This window comes from Grampus griseus (genome assembly GCF_964374135.1).
Source record: "Grampus griseus genome assembly, chromosome: 3".
In the NCBI taxonomy this organism is placed as follows: Eukaryota; Metazoa; Chordata; class Mammalia; order Artiodactyla; family Delphinidae; genus Grampus; species Grampus griseus.
The window spans coordinates 124,266,443-124,282,165 of NC_139019.1; the positions used below are offsets into that span (position 1 = coordinate 124,266,443).

Genomic DNA, 15,723 nt, shown 5'->3' on the forward strand with positions numbered 1-15,723 from the left:
CAAGACTCTGTAATGACCTATATGGGCAGAGAATCTAACAAAGAGTAGATATATGTACACATATAACTGATTCACTTTGCTATACAGGAGAAACTAACACAACACTGTAAATCAACTATACTCCAATAAAAATTTTAAAATAAAGCACACTGTAAACTCTGAAATACCTTGTAAATAAACTATTAATATGAGGTCTTATCACTAGTCAGAACTGTTATCTCACACTTCTTTTCAACCACAAACACCCATACATATTGTAGATAGTTGGTGAACACTTGTCAAGTTTGTATGCAAGTATTCCTAAAAATCCATTTGTAAAACAAAAGAAAAATGTTTGACAATGAACTAAGTAAGGGGTTAGGGGAGATAAAAATATTGAGAAAAAAGAAGAGGATGAAAACGATGGGTTGTAAATGAGAGTAGAAGTGCCAAGCAGAGTAGAAATGCAAGAGAAAAAGAGAACTAGGGGAGACAGGGAGAGAGGGATGCAAGGTGACATGCCAGGAACACAATGTAGAAGAGGAAGACAGCAGGGAACAGGAAAAGGTGACAGAAGAGAAAAGGCATCAGTCATTCTTAAACTAGAGTTATCTGCTTGGGAAACCCAGGGACTGAGATGGAAATGGGCTCCTGGCTTTCAAGTAGATAGGAAAGAACTAGCCCCCTGAAGTTGTCTTAAGGAAAGCCGTCCAGCCCAGCAAACCTGTTCCCTGGAGGCAGATGCAGATGATGCCTGCTCTGTGGGAAGAGACAGGGGCAGCAACTGGACAAAGAAGTAGCATGTTAAACAACAGCACAGAAAATGAGAGAACGAGTAAAGGTGCAGAGAGCAAACTTAATAGTCTGTAAAATAAAACCTATTGCCAGACCTGACTATTAAAATATTACATAATTTGACAGTCTCACCATGGTTGCTTTTCTTCACTGAAATACATAATAATCTGGATTGAACTGATGATTAAGTCTAATTTAACCAATTATCTGGACATACTTAAAAAGAGGAGTGGAATTTTCAAGCAGAAGCAGGTATCTACTTTCTAGGACACCACAGTGGGAATTCTGATATGGGAGAGGCTTCAACTCTCTTAAGGTCTCTGAAGGACCATAATTATGCTAACATTCTAGGTCCCCACCCAATCTCAGTCTCCTCTGAATATGGGGAAAAAAAAAACCAGAAGCGATACAACTAATGGATTTCTTATTAGAGGTGAGGAAGAATTCCTGGAGAATGAGACAAAGAGAAACAGAAAGCCTATTGAAAAGGGCATAATCTCCTCTGATCACAGAGCACACGGGCTCCTCTCTCTGGGATGACACAGGCTTTCTTTCTCAGAGTTGGCCACCTGTATTGTTCCCCAGTGACACTGTTGATAAAGCACTTAGCATAGTATTTGGAACAAAGAAAGTATTAGGAGCTCAAAGTTGTGGTTCTAAATACAGTAGAAATAAGAGAATTAATAATAATAGTTGAAGTAGTAGCAGACGTAGAAGTAAATGAGTAATGGTGGTCTGAGAGCTTGGCATAATAATACCAGCATCAGTAATGCACCACCGTGGTACCGTGGTACAGAGGAAGCTGCAGTACAGAGTCAGGAGACAGAGCTCAGGAGTCAGACCTCGTTAAGTTTGGATCCTTGACTCTACCATGTGTTAGCTGTATGAACTTGGGCAAGTTAATTAATCTTTCTATGTCTCAGTGTTACTACCTATAAAATGCAGATGATAAGATCACACCCTTCACAGAATTGTTATATAGAGTGAATGAAAAAGTAGTGATAAAGGGTTCAGCACAGCACCTACATTATTGAGTGCTCGATACCTGTTAGTGAGACACAGCAGGAATGGTGGTGGCAGCACTGCAGAAGAGTCCATCCCAGGCAAAGGACGCAAAATAAAGGGAGTACCAAACCTGTCACTAGAGGTCATGCTGCAAATCTGTAAACAGCCCCACCGGAGAGGCTTTCTCAACTTCAAATAGAGAACTGGTGTCCTTTCCATCCTCCTGTCTCCTCTCCAAATCTCATAGCCTCCGAATCCATAACTCCAAGTGAAATTTGGTGTATGCGGGGTGGGAGGAAGAGGTGGTGGCTGCTAATATCTACTGGGCACAAACCTGTCTATGACAGGCCTGGAGTGATGATGAGATCTTGTCTAAAGAGTTGTAAAGTGAAATATAAAGGCTTTCTCAATTTTAGTTAAATTCCTCCAACACTATAATATGCCAGACAGTGTGATAAATACTGGCCACATGAAATCCAGCAGAGGAGGTAGACATATTAAACAAATAACTACAATCAACTCTGACAATTACAAACAATTGATAATAGCAATTTGTATACAGAGATCTGGAGAGGTTGGGAAGGCTTGTGGGTCTGTAGAAGATAAGTTTGAATTCAAAGTGTGAATAGGAAGTTGACAAAAGACAGGGGATGGGCATGATTAATCATAAGCTATAGAAAGATGGCCAGTCATGTGACTTCTAAATGAACTGGAGGTGGGAGAGCCATAGTCAAGAAAGGAGTTTGGCGATGACGCCAATCGCTCAGAAAAGAAATGGTGAGGTCTAATGACAGAAATGACAGGAAGAGGAGGAGAGGGTTGCAGAGTCAAGGTTACATAATTCTAAATAAAACAGTCCTAAAATTAAGCTGGTGTAAAAAGGTTACTAGTTATTTTTTTTCCCACAGAGTAAAACCTCATCAGTTCAGCATAACTTGCATAGAAGCATGTCACAATTAATCAAATATGAATTACAAATTTTTTAAAAATATGACTAACTGCTTAGGGCTTTTTGACTAGATGAGATATTTTAAATACCTTTCTACTTTGCTACTTTTAATTAGCAGCATCAATGTTCCTGAAAACAATTAAAGTGGAGGTTCTTAGAAGCAAAGTTTTTTCTGAAGTGGATTGAATGTTTCTCTCTTCTGCTTTTGTTCCCACAAATGCGCTTCCCAGATTCCAAAGCTGATCTTTACTCAGAGCCAATTCCTCTTTCACTAGTATAAAAAAGTCATAACCCCAACCTCAGGCTGACTCACCAGAGAACTGGTCTGAGAGGCCTATAAAATCTCTCAACAAGCTAGAAGACTGGTTGGCTGGTACTTCTTCCTGTCAATTAGGAGTGTCAAACTGGATAGCCCATCAGTAACACAACCATAGAAAATAACACGTTTGTAGTTGCAAACAGAAATCTGCCAGATTTTTCTGATTCTCAGGATTCTTTGGGGCAACTCAGTTTGTTTTCAAAACTTCTGTCAGTGATGCAATGATAAAATTCAATCCCAGGACAAGCCACGAAAACATTCCCTTTTACAGAGGGAATTCTATCCTATCCTTTACTAAAGTACTACATTGGTTGAAATCCTTAATTAACATAGCCTGTCTAAAACTCACAGTAAATCAATGCACTATTTATTTTCCAAATACTTGTGCCTTTCTTACATCATAACCCCATGAGTCATAAATAATTTATTTACCATGAAAAATATTAGACTCAATTCCCACAATCACACTGACTAGAAATGAAATTACAAAGGAAATAATTTAGTATTTCCAGATGTACAGGAGGTGGCTTGCTTGCATAAGTTTTCTGAGGTTAGGAATTCAGTAGGGTCATAGTTGTAACTCTTACACACATCCTAATTGTGCAAAACTTCCTTATTACTTGCAAGTTAGAGAATGAAATAACCCCTGAAGTCTCAAGAAGGAAGAAGTTTCATATACAGGCAGTCTCTTTGATATTAATATTTAGAGAGCTACATTCATTTTTCTCTTGTCTAGAAGATAATTAGAGCTTTGGGGATCAATTTCTATTCCATTCGATCCATCATGCATCAGATGGGATCAGAATCTTTCCCCAAACATTTCCCCTCTGAGCCCCACACCAATTTAGCCAACTTTCTATTAGATGTTTATCACCAGAATGTCTCACAGTTTCCTCCATCTCCACCAGCTCCGAACTATGCTCTATTTCTTCAGACACCCTACTGCTCCATGGTCACCTTCAAAATGTCTTCCTCTTCTTTCTCATTCAATTGGTCACCTTCTACCATGAATTCTACTTCTTAAATTCCTCTAGAATCTGTGTCTTCTCCCTCTATCCCTACTCCCTCATTCCTAGTTCCGGTCCTTATCCACCATCCCTTGGACAAGTATAACAGTCGCCTGAGTCCCTGAGCCCGTAACTCCTGTCATCCACTGTAATTCAGCCTGTACTCAGAGTCATCCTCCCACAATATCTGACATGACTTTTCCCTCTTTTGTGCAGACTGGTCACATTTCTGAACCTTCCATATCTAGTTTTCTTCATTTACTATTACCAATATTTTTTGAATGCTGAGAAATTGTCTTTTATTCATATTTAAAAAGCAACTTCAGAGTTCTATACTATCTACACATACACTTTTTCTAGAATTCAACTTTTGACAGTTTGGATTGCAATAATTATACATAATGAACAATGTTGGCATTTGAGATAAGGTAAGGCTAAAAATGTCAGTTACACTGTTGACAGTGAGACCTTACAATAAATATGCATCTGTATCTGTTATGCAAAGGGCACGATAGTATGGAACATTCAAGGATGAGTACTTTGTATAATACTTTTTGCAAGCACTTAAATTAATAAAGCCATTATAAGCTCAGGAGCAAGTGAGTAGGCGGAAGAGAGTGGAAAAAAAAAAGATTATTCTTACAGTTCTTTAGAAATGCAAATAAGAACATTGCCTGAACATCATTACCTGACTGATCAAGTGGTAATCGCTTAGCAGATATTTACTTAGAAACCTGTTCCAATTCTTTAATTGAAAAAAGTTCTTTAATTCAGTACAAGCCTATTTGCTAAATGATAATAAGACAAATTTCCAGGGAAAAAATAGCAGGTACTAAGTGTCATAATATGATCTATAAAATTAGAAATGATTCTTACCACTGTTTTCAAAATTTAAGTGATAAAATAAAAAGCCTTCAAGGGTGTGGTAGGTAGATCGAACTCCCTGACCAACTGGACGCTGTAGCTATGGAAGGTAATGTAATGGTTCTTTGCAGGCAACAGGATTCATTGTTTCTCTGGTAAACTGGAGAGTGCCCAGCCTCCCCACAGGTGCTTAAGTCAATTTTTAAAAACTGAGACACCAGGGGTAAGGCAGGAATAAAGACGCAGACCTCCTAGAGAAGGGACTTGAGGTTATGGGGAGGGGGAAGGGTGAGCTGTGACAGGGCGAGAAAGAGTCATGGACATATACACACTAACGAACGTAGTAAGGTAGATAGCTAGTGGGAAGCAGCCGCATGGCACAGGGATATTGGCTTGGTGCTTTGTGACAGCCTGGAGGGGTGGGATAGGGAGGGTGGGAGGGAGGGAGACGCAAGAGGGAAGACATATGGGAACATATGTTTATGTATGACTGATTCACTTTGTTATAAAGCAGAAACTAACACACCATTGTAAAGCAATTATACCCCAATAAAGATGTTAAAAAAAAAAAAAAAAAAAACTGAGACAGGCCAGAAAAACATATGTGCCAGGTCTTTAGTTTGGGAACCCAAGTCTAAAAATGTATAGAACAGATACTCTACAACACAGAAATTTTTGCACAAGCAAACTGAAACTTAGGTTCTGACATCAAACAAACTGGGTGAAAACACTGGTTTCACTTCTTACTAGAAATGTGACTCTGGATGATGGCACTTATCTCAATCAGAAAGGGTAGAAGCCTAAAAACTACATTTTCCATACTTCCTTGCCAGCTAGCTTCTGGTTATGTTCTCCATAGGAGGTTCAGAATGGGAAACTGGACTTTGAGAAGGAAAAAGAACCTTTTTCTCCAATATCTGGAGGTGCCATTAGCAGTGAGAGCAGCAGCAAATGATGATTCCTTAAGCAACAGATGTGATGGGAGCAGGGCTTGCAGCGGATCCGTGAAGCTTCATGACCTCTGGTTAACATCCCCTTCTTCTTGCCCTTCCAGGGAGCTTTGTGACCAATGCCCTGCATTAAACCTCCTTTTCTTGAAATTTATTAAACAGCCTCTATTTTCCCAACTGGACACTGATAAATATAGAAGCAGAAAGAAACAAGTCAGAGGTGTTTTCCTCTAAACAAAGATCTTCAATCTAGGGATGCATTGCATATAATGGAGAGCTGTCTTTATTGAATAGAACACAAGACTAAGAGTCAAAGAGTCACAGGATTGAACCCTAGATTCTCCAATTCCCAAAAAGGAATGGATCCACATTCATGGAAGCTGCAGAGTAAAGAGAAAACAGTGCTGAATAGAGAGCACAGAAGAGCCGTGGTCTCATCCCAATTATGCCCCTTGTTTCTATCACCTCTGGGAGCCTCAGTTTCCTCAACAGAGAATGGGCACAATCCGGGACAAATAGTCAAAAAAAGTTAACAACTGATTAATAAGGTCAGCCAATTAAATGGACACCAAATTTAAGCAATCAAGAAACTTACAGAGTAGTTAATTATCAGTCCTAGGGGTAATAAAGCCAATATCTCATGGTTACTGTGAGCACTAAAGACAACACTTACCATTTGTTCGATCCATGTATGTGTGAGATACTATGCTAAGAGTATTACCTACATTATAATCCTTACAAAAAAACATTTTCAGATGCCAAAACTAAAGGCTCTGAAAATGAAATAATTAGTTCAAGGTCATATAGCTAGTAAATGAGAAAGCCAAGACTTGAACCCACATCATTTTGTTTCCCAAAATCCCACTCTTCCAGCTTCCTGTGATGCTGCCAGTTGAAATCACTGTGATATATGTAATTCAGAAGCTGTGTAGTGTGACATCACGTAGAGCAGTGGTTCCCAACCTTTTTGGCAACAGGGACCGGTTTCACGGAAGACAATTTTTCCACAGAGGCGGGGGGTGGGGGGTGGGGGGGTATGCTTCAGGTGGTAATGTCAGTGATGGGGAGTGGCAGATGAAGCTTCGCTTGCTTGCCCTGGGCCGCCCGGTTCCTAGCAGGCCGTGGACCGCTATCGGTCCAAGGCCCGGGGGTTGGGGACCCCCTGATGTAGAGGACTGCTAGCTTTGTGCCACAACCAGCGAATTTCACCCATTGCAAGAGACCATTGTTTTAGGAACATAAATGTCACCCTCTCCCTTAAGGTCCCCTGTGACCCCATGAGGAACAGGAGTTTCCACTACAGGGTAAGTTCCAGTTCATAGTCACTATGCTCATGATCTAATTAGAAGACTAACTGAATAATCACCATTGTATCAGTCAAGCAATAAAGTTGAGTATGATTCTTATTTACATTTCTAAAGCAACATAAAAATAACCCATTTTAAATGGTACCCACTCACTTTCTCCTTATATGCTAATACATGTCACAATTTCAAAGCCTGAAGAGAGATTTCCTGCAAAACGTTTCACTGACTTAAAGTTGCACATGTTCACAGTTGCAACTGCCAGGTTACAAACATGAATTAACTCTGCTTCCAAATCAATTACATATTGGTAAGTCTTTAGGGCTGACAACTTGCACACATTGATTTTAAACTCTAGGAGTTATTTCAAGGCTTTAGAATATTTAGCATTAAAAATTCCAACTTCATCCTGAGACTTTAGTGAAATATAAGTATTGTCACCAGTACTAATAATCAAACCAGAAATCAACTCCCTTATTTTAAAAATTGTTCTTTTTTCTCTTTGCTAAAATTGGATTTCAATTAATTCTCATAGGCACATCGATTTACAATTAATTTTATTTCTTGATTTGAAGTAATGAATTGCAAATTAGTGCCATGACAGAATTAAAGCAACTGGGTAATTACAGTTGACCTTTGAACAACTTGGGGTTTAAGGGCACAAACCCTCTGAGCAGTTGAAAAATCTGTGTATAACTTATACTTGGCCCTCAGTACCCATAGTTCCACATCCATGGATTCAACCAATCTCGGACCATGCAGTACTGTAGCATTTACTTTTGAAAAAAGTCTGCATGTAAGTGGACCCAAGCAGTTCAAACCCATGTTGTTCAAAGTTTAACTGTAACTCGAAGCCAGATACTCTTCTTTGTTACGGCTTTTAATTAATGTTGTGATGTGTGTACAGCAGGTGGTTGTACTTACATCGTGTATGTATTTTATATTTTAGAGTATTCAGCTTTTGGCATTTATTCAGATTTTTTGTGCTTTATACAAAAGCTTGCCATCTTGATCTTCTGTTCAATGATTACTGGCTCCCCAGCACATGGCATCAAGCCCTACCAAAGAAGGAAGAAAGATTCTCCCTTGGAAAAAAGGTTTCTTCTTGGATTCCTTTCTCCCTATCTTTCTTCCTTCTTTCCTTAAAGTGGCTTATAAAAATAAACAATATAAGATGCAGTTAAGAAAGCAAACAAAGTAAGATGAAGTGACAAAAAGGGCTGGAAAAATAAAATAAGGGCATGTTACAGCCATAATAAGTGCCTGGAGATCTTCTATAGTTGCCAGTGGTAGTTATAAATTTGGTTCTGACTTTGCTAGAAACCGTAGCAAAAGGAGGGAAATGCTACCATTTATATGATTAATCATTCCTATATGATGCTTTTTTGGTTGCTAGTGAGAAACATTAATGAGAAAGCACAACAGTTTTTCTGTAGAGGAGAAACAGTATTAAACCAAGGTATTCTTACTAAAGAGAGGCAGTGCAGCAGGAAAGTGTACTGGGGCAGGGCGCTGAGTCAAGGCTAGGAAGAAGCCACAGCTAAAAAGAATCAAGATTAAAAAATAAACTTTCTCTCCACTCAAAGTCTGAGGTATTTATCTTGAGAAATCTTCAAAGAACAACTGTGTGTATATTTGGACTTTTCCTCCCCTTACATCTTCTGCCTGAACCCTGTACTTTCTGGAACTAGAAATTGATAGAAAAAAAAAAATTCTTAGAAAGCAGAAACTGTATAAGTGTAATAAACAGGAGGAAGAAAAGAACGGAGACCTGGGTGGCCTTTAGGGATCACACTTGAGCTGAGGAAAACCACATGTCAGTGGGAAGAATCTGGTAGTTAAAACAAAACAGAAGGCATGGGTTATCTCTGAAGTCAGGCAGTGTTTCAGGGCTGCATTAAGCAGCCTCAGGGGCTTAGGGATAGCACTGGGGTAAGGCACCACCAGGCTCGCTGCCCAAACACAGGCCAATGATATCCTCAAAGAGTATCTGCTACAAAATCACTGAAGCCACTGTTTCCATTTTCCTTTCTTCAACCCTTCAAAAAGAATGCAGCTGTCTCCTCTAGAGCCCCAACAAGAAGCAAACAGACCAAAAACTGACATCAGGTGGGTGTCAGACTGCCTGGAAAGGGGTGACTGCTAAGTTTGTGAGACACTACGGTATTTACCAAGGGACAGGACTCATCAGGAACTTGCCGCTCCAACCAGGGCCTGATTCACTGCTAGCTTTTCATCCTGAGTCAATCCATCCTATATCGACTGTTCTCTGCAGTGAAAGCTCTTAAGGGAAATAATGCTTGTAATGCTTCTCCTATTTCTAAAATCCAAACCTAGCATTTTTTTTTTTTTTTTTTTTTTTTTTTAGTCCTCCCTTATAGTTAGTTCACAGAGAATACAGCTCATTGTATAGCCCACTATTTGGGTTCTTTTGTCATTGTATTACATGCTATTTGTGCAACTGTCTTCTAGCTTGAGATCCTTAAGAACAGGCACTTATGTTAACTCTTCCTCGCACATCGTTTAGGTGCTTAACTAATTATATCAAACTAATGAAGGAACCCTCACATATTTTTATTTACCAATGGAGCAGCATTATTGAAATACCATAAATAAATCCAACCGCTACAAAACGAATGGAGCTGGACATTAACATATTTTGGCTACCAAGCCTCAATTCCCCCTTCCTAAAAAGCATCAATTACTTTGGAGGATTTAACTTTCCTCCACTGCATGTCATCTTGAGTGATACCTGCCTCCCATTATGAAATGGACTTAGCCTGGTCAATCAGATGTCTGACTCTGACTCTTGAGTAGCATATAGAAAGAGGAAATGGTTGGACATTATCCATGACACAGAAATGTACTGACCACTTCTTCCCATGGTTGGCCACTGTTCCACTTCCTAGCTCTACTAGAATTCTCGAAGTTCTTGTTTATTTACAAACCTGGTCCCCCAGAATTTTCACCTTAATTCTTTGAACATATACATTGTAGCTTCCCAAAAATTACCTTTGAATATGTTAGCAAGTTAGTTTCTTTCTTTCTTTCTTTTTTATAAATTTATTTATTTATTTATGGCTGGGTTGGGTCTTCATTGCTATGTCCGGGCTTTCTCTAGGTGCGGCGAGCAGGAGCTACTCTTCATTGTGGTGTGGGCTTCTCATTGCGGTGGCTTCTCTTGTGGCGGGGCATGGGCTCTAGGTGCACAGGCTTCAGTAGTTGTGGCATGCAGGCTAAGTAGTTGTGGCTCGCAGGCTCTAGAGCGCAGGCTCAGTAGTTGTGGGTGCACAGGCTTAGCTGCTCTGTGGCATGTGGGATCTTCCTAGACCAGGGCTCGAACCATGTCCCCTGCATTGGCAGGCGGATTCTTAACCACTGTGCCACCAGGGAAACCCAGCAAGTTAGTTTCTGATGTTTATAGTCAATAACACTGGTAGATATACAATAGCAAGGATCATGGTGAAATAGCAAACTCAATTAAATGAAACCAAACAAACCAAAAATTAAGTAACCAGTATGACCTGACAAAATACTTAAATGCTAGACATTTTATTTAGCCCTAAGTGTCAACTAGGACTTCTCTGTTCCTTGATATGTGGGGAAAATTGGCTGGAGACTCTCAATTCTATAGCCCGCAGAAATCTTTCTCTCAGATTTCAGATTCACACTCATCCTATGCCTTTGGGTTGCTCATTCTCACACATGCATTCTCTCTTCCAAACTACGTTTACCCAGACAGGAATGTCAGGCATCTCACCAATTTACACATGCGCGTGTGCGCGCGCGCACACACACACACACACACTCATATAAAATATCTGTAGTATAGTAGGAGGCAGTGTGGTTTTATGACCTTGAGCAGTTTACTTAACCTCTTCGTACCTTAATTATCACACATTGTAAAATGGGGATAATAATGATGTGCCTCAGAGGATTGTTTTAAAAATTAGAAGGATAATACACGTTAAGTTTATAGCTCATGATGACCTCACACATAGTAAACATTCCACACTCTTTTCCTAGCCAAGGTAGAAAATTTTGCTGAAGAACTCAGTGTTGGGAGAGGTCAGCACACATCATGCATTTTTAAACAAACAAACAAAAAGATGCAACCTAACTCCTCTCAACGTCTTACAGCCACCACGCAGCTAGATATCCCACCTTCTGCTAAGCAGGATCCAGACTCTCCTTCTCTGAATCTTCTCTCTTCCTACCTTCTCCCTCCTCTGGTCACTCAATTTCCTGTCTTCAGAGCAAGTTAAAAAATTCCTCTCCTGTGCCAGGGACCCAGACCCTTTGGCTTTCACTCTATACAGGCACTTTACCAAGTGAAGACATTTCCTTACCAAAAAAAAATTTCTGGTTCCTATTCTTCAAATGATAAAATTTACTCTACCTAGTTACTCCTAGAACATGGGTTTCTGGACCCTAGTCATCTGCATAGTACCCTTGTGATTTTTTTCACATTCATTTATTAATGAATATTTTTAAAGTACGTATTATTTTTCTTTTTTTCCAGCATTATGGAGATATAATTGACTTACAGCACTGTATAAGTTTAAGGTGTACAGCATAATGAGCTGACTTACATATATCATGAAATGAGTACCACAATAAGTTTAGTGAACATCCATGATCTCATACAGATACATAATTAAAGAAATAGAAAAAAAATACTTTTTCTTGCAATGAGAGCTCTTAGGATTTACTCTCTTAACAAGGATGAAGGCAGGTAAAAGATGCAAACGCCTAAGTACAACGTGATAAATATAATTAACACTGCTGTATAGGGACTTCCCTGGTGGCACAGTGGTTAAGAATCCGCCTGCCAATGCAGGGGACATGGGTTCAAGCCCTAGTCTGGGAAGATCCCACATGCCACAGAGCAACTAAGCCTGTGCACCACAACTGCTGAGCCTGCGCTCTAGGACCCACGTGCTGCAACTACTGAGCCTACGTGCTGCAACTACTGAAGCCCGCGTACCTAGAGCCCGTGCTCCGCAACAAGAGAAGCCACCAAAATGAGAAGCGCACGCACTGCAACAAAGAGTAGCCCCCGGGCTTCCCTGGTGGCACAGTGGTTGAGAGTCCGCCTGCCGATGCAGGGGACACAGGTTCATGCCCCGGTCCGGGAAGATCCCACATGCCACGGAGCGGCTGGGCCCGTGAGTCATGGCTGCTGAGCCTGCGTGTCCGGAGTCTGTGCCCCGCAACGGGAGAGGCCGCAACATTGAGAGGCACGTGTACCGCAAAAAAAAAAAAAAAAAAAAAAAAAAGAGTAGCCCCCGCTCGTCACAACTAGAGAAAGCCCACGTGCAGCAACAAAAACCCAAAATGGCCAATAATAATAATGATAAAACACTGCTAATAATTTTTTCTTTAAGTAAAACTTACTTTCAAATTTTAAGTAAATGTATTTTAAAAGAAAACTCTATTTCACTACTATCAGTGGCAAAATAGTATTACCACCATAAGGTTACCTTAAAATAAATATTTTTTTAAAAATAAAACAGATATTCATGTACCACCTAAAATCATCATGCATTACTACTGATCCATGCATCACGATTTGGTAAATAAAGGTCCTTTACTATGGACACCCAGAGGGTGGGCTGAGAAGGAAATGGCTGGAAAGTCTGTGGCACTTGCATGTTACCAGTATTGTGGGTAGAGATGGGGAGTAGGTGAGGATGAGCATACGTTGACGGGATCAGGTTAGAAATCAAACAGAGAGGATAGTCCAGAGACAAGATTCGGAGGGGTGATATCATCTTGTAGCCTGCATTGCAGATCTACAGCACCCAGGAGAATGGCTAATGTTCATTTAATTGAATTGTATTCTGCTATTAGAATCCAATGCTGCTATAAATAAACGTTGAAAAGCTGGAAATGTTAGGGATCATACTACCTGAATCATCCAGAAAGAAGTACTGATTTTAACCAACTGATCCAGTTTAATACAATGTCTGAAACTTAAAATAATTTGATAAACTTATCACCATTGACACTGCTCACTTTGGCCTTTTAATTAATAAAAATAAAATGGAGACTCTCTAGATTCCACTTTGCTTTCTCTGTGCAAATAATGCCACAAATTTTCAGAGGAAAATTAAGTATGTGGTACTAGCCTAAAAATCTCTGTTAAAGTCCTAAGACTGCACCAAGTCAGTGTGTTTGGTAAATATCAAAGTCCACGATGCTTCCATTGGGAGTGTAAAATGTTTTACTGCTGAATATAGAGTCTCTGTGCATACCTAAGTGTACTAGAACATCACCCTATTTGAAATATATGTACAATTACTGGCTGATCAATAACTCTTTATTAAATACCCACCATGTGCCAGGGATTATTCATGAGACATATTCTATCTTTAAGGAACCCCTGCATTGGGGTGATAGTACATCTTTGCAGCTCCAGTCACATTACACTCGAGTTTCTGTGTGAGTTTCTGTCAAGATATTTGACAGCTCCATTTTGTCACAGCGTTCTCCTACATCAAACACAGAGGCATAGTGCCCCTGACCTATACCTGAAATGTGCTTTCCTACAGATCTCAAATGAAAGAAAAACTGCTCCTGTGATTGCACCAAAAATGTATTTTTTGAGCATGTCTTCCAGCTACTGATATCGATGATATCTTCAGCCTCAAATGCCAATTCATAATATTTAAGCCTTATTGAATACAATTTTCTCCACAATATTTGGTTGTACCGAATAAAATGCAGCAAGCCTTTAAAGAAAAAAAAAATCCCTAGAAGCCATCCTATTATTTGATCTCCAAGGGTTGCAGGAAATTACAGAAAAACAAAACAAAAATCATTTAGCTTTATGTAACTATACCATGCAACCATCATGTCACATAATCTAATGACCTGGTTGATAAAAGAAGTGGCAAACTAGCACTTGTCACAAAAAGCTATTTAAACATATATCTAAAGTTTAGATGTACAGATAAATATTCTTAAGCTATTTTTACCCCCATTTAAATACATCTTCTTTCTTCCTATTACAGAGATGAATATCTATTTTCATGGAGGAGCATCTCCCGTAATGCAGACTTTTAGTATAGGCATCTGGAATCATTTATAGCCATATTATATTTATCATTTAAGCAGAAATGAAAAAACATTAATAATCAAACAGTACCACACTCACAATTATATAAGAAATATTGAAGAAAATCCACATCTATTAGCTTTGTAACTCTACTACAACAGACTTTTCAGAGACCTTAGAGTTCAAATGACCACAATTTACAGCACAATATATACAGAAATGTAACATACCTCACATTAGCATCAAGTTCGTCCATTACAGGAAATAGGCATGGGTGAGTTGGATTTCAGTGTGCACAGGGTACTATAATGGGGAAATAAAAAAGCGATTAGACAAAAATGTAATGTAGGAAAATAAAAGTCGTGAAGGGAACAAATGCCAAATAATCATTGCTTCCTAATTATTAGGACTTTTGTAGCATGTCAGAAAAGTATTTAATAAATAACACTACAGCAAAAAGCTATTGGCATACTGAGGTATGGCACAGCTGAGTACTGCAAAAAGTTTCTTTACATTTGACTAATCTCTTAGAGATTAAAACGTAGAAGTATTTCTTTTTACTCCATGTTTAATCTTTATTTTTTGCTCTTCCCAGATACATAGCTTGTTTATATGATCTGCATTAGGACACTAGTTGGTGAAAACAGGTAACTGCATTGTTATGATTAAAATAGTACACTGCCTAAAATGGTCAGCCATCTTGTTTCCTATGAGGATTTTTCAGATTGTTTTTTTAAAAAACCCTTTTTGAGGATGGATAAATCTCTGAGAATCTAGTAAACTCCTGAGAACCCTCTTCCTAGAAAAAAAAATAGATGTGCATGTACATACATACACACTTTCTGGGGAGCCCGTAATTCCTTGAGGCCCCTCCATGAACCCCAGGCTAAGAACTCACAATTGAAGAGGAATCAACTTTCAAACTACTGTAAGTTCCTCTAGCATAGACCCTCAGAAGACCTTATACCCTTTAATGGATGGACACTCACTGATCTCCACCAAGTCAGCTCTCTGAACTGGCTGTGTAGTTTCAGTTTTCAGAAGAATTCCTATATTTTTCACCACATTTGTTCTAAAACATGGTGAACCAGAGAATGTAGGGGTGGATCTCCGTCTGTTTCCTTTGGGGTTACCCTAAGCAAAACCCTTTCTCCTTCTAACTTCATCCTCTACTTCTCAATAAACAGAAGGGATTGGAAGAGATGATCTCTGGGTTTACTTCTAGCTCTGACATTCTATAATTCCATCTGCTGGTTTTCCAATAAAATTTTACAGGGAAGAAACTGTAAATCTGTTTATCTACATAAAACCATGAAACTCAGCCTGGGCCCTTGGATTCCTTGGTCAGGGTGAACCAAACATATATGCCTGGCAGCCAGGAAAAGAATGGCAGGCCACCAGAGCTGGAAAGGACATGGATTTCTCTGTGTTTTTCAAAGTTTATTCTTTAAAGCCTCTAAGATTAACAAGGGCTCCCAAGGGCACTTCTGG

General features: G+C 39.4%; 1 protein-coding gene across 1 annotated transcript in view; it reads right to left on the reverse strand.

The window, feature by feature from the left end:
• The window catches only part of HTR4 (5-hydroxytryptamine receptor 4), a gene marked incomplete at both ends in the record, with an annotated part of 128,453 nt that extends 113,965 nt beyond the window's left edge, over nucleotides 1-14,488 (reverse strand). Inside the window, one exon of the mRNA XM_082652097.1 lies at nucleotides 14,463-14,488. Coding sequence (XP_082508223.1) covers nucleotides 14,463-14,488 — 26 coding nt within the window. The remainder of the gene's footprint in view (nucleotides 1-14,462) is intronic.
• Nucleotides 14,489-15,723: the final 1,235 nt, after the last annotated feature.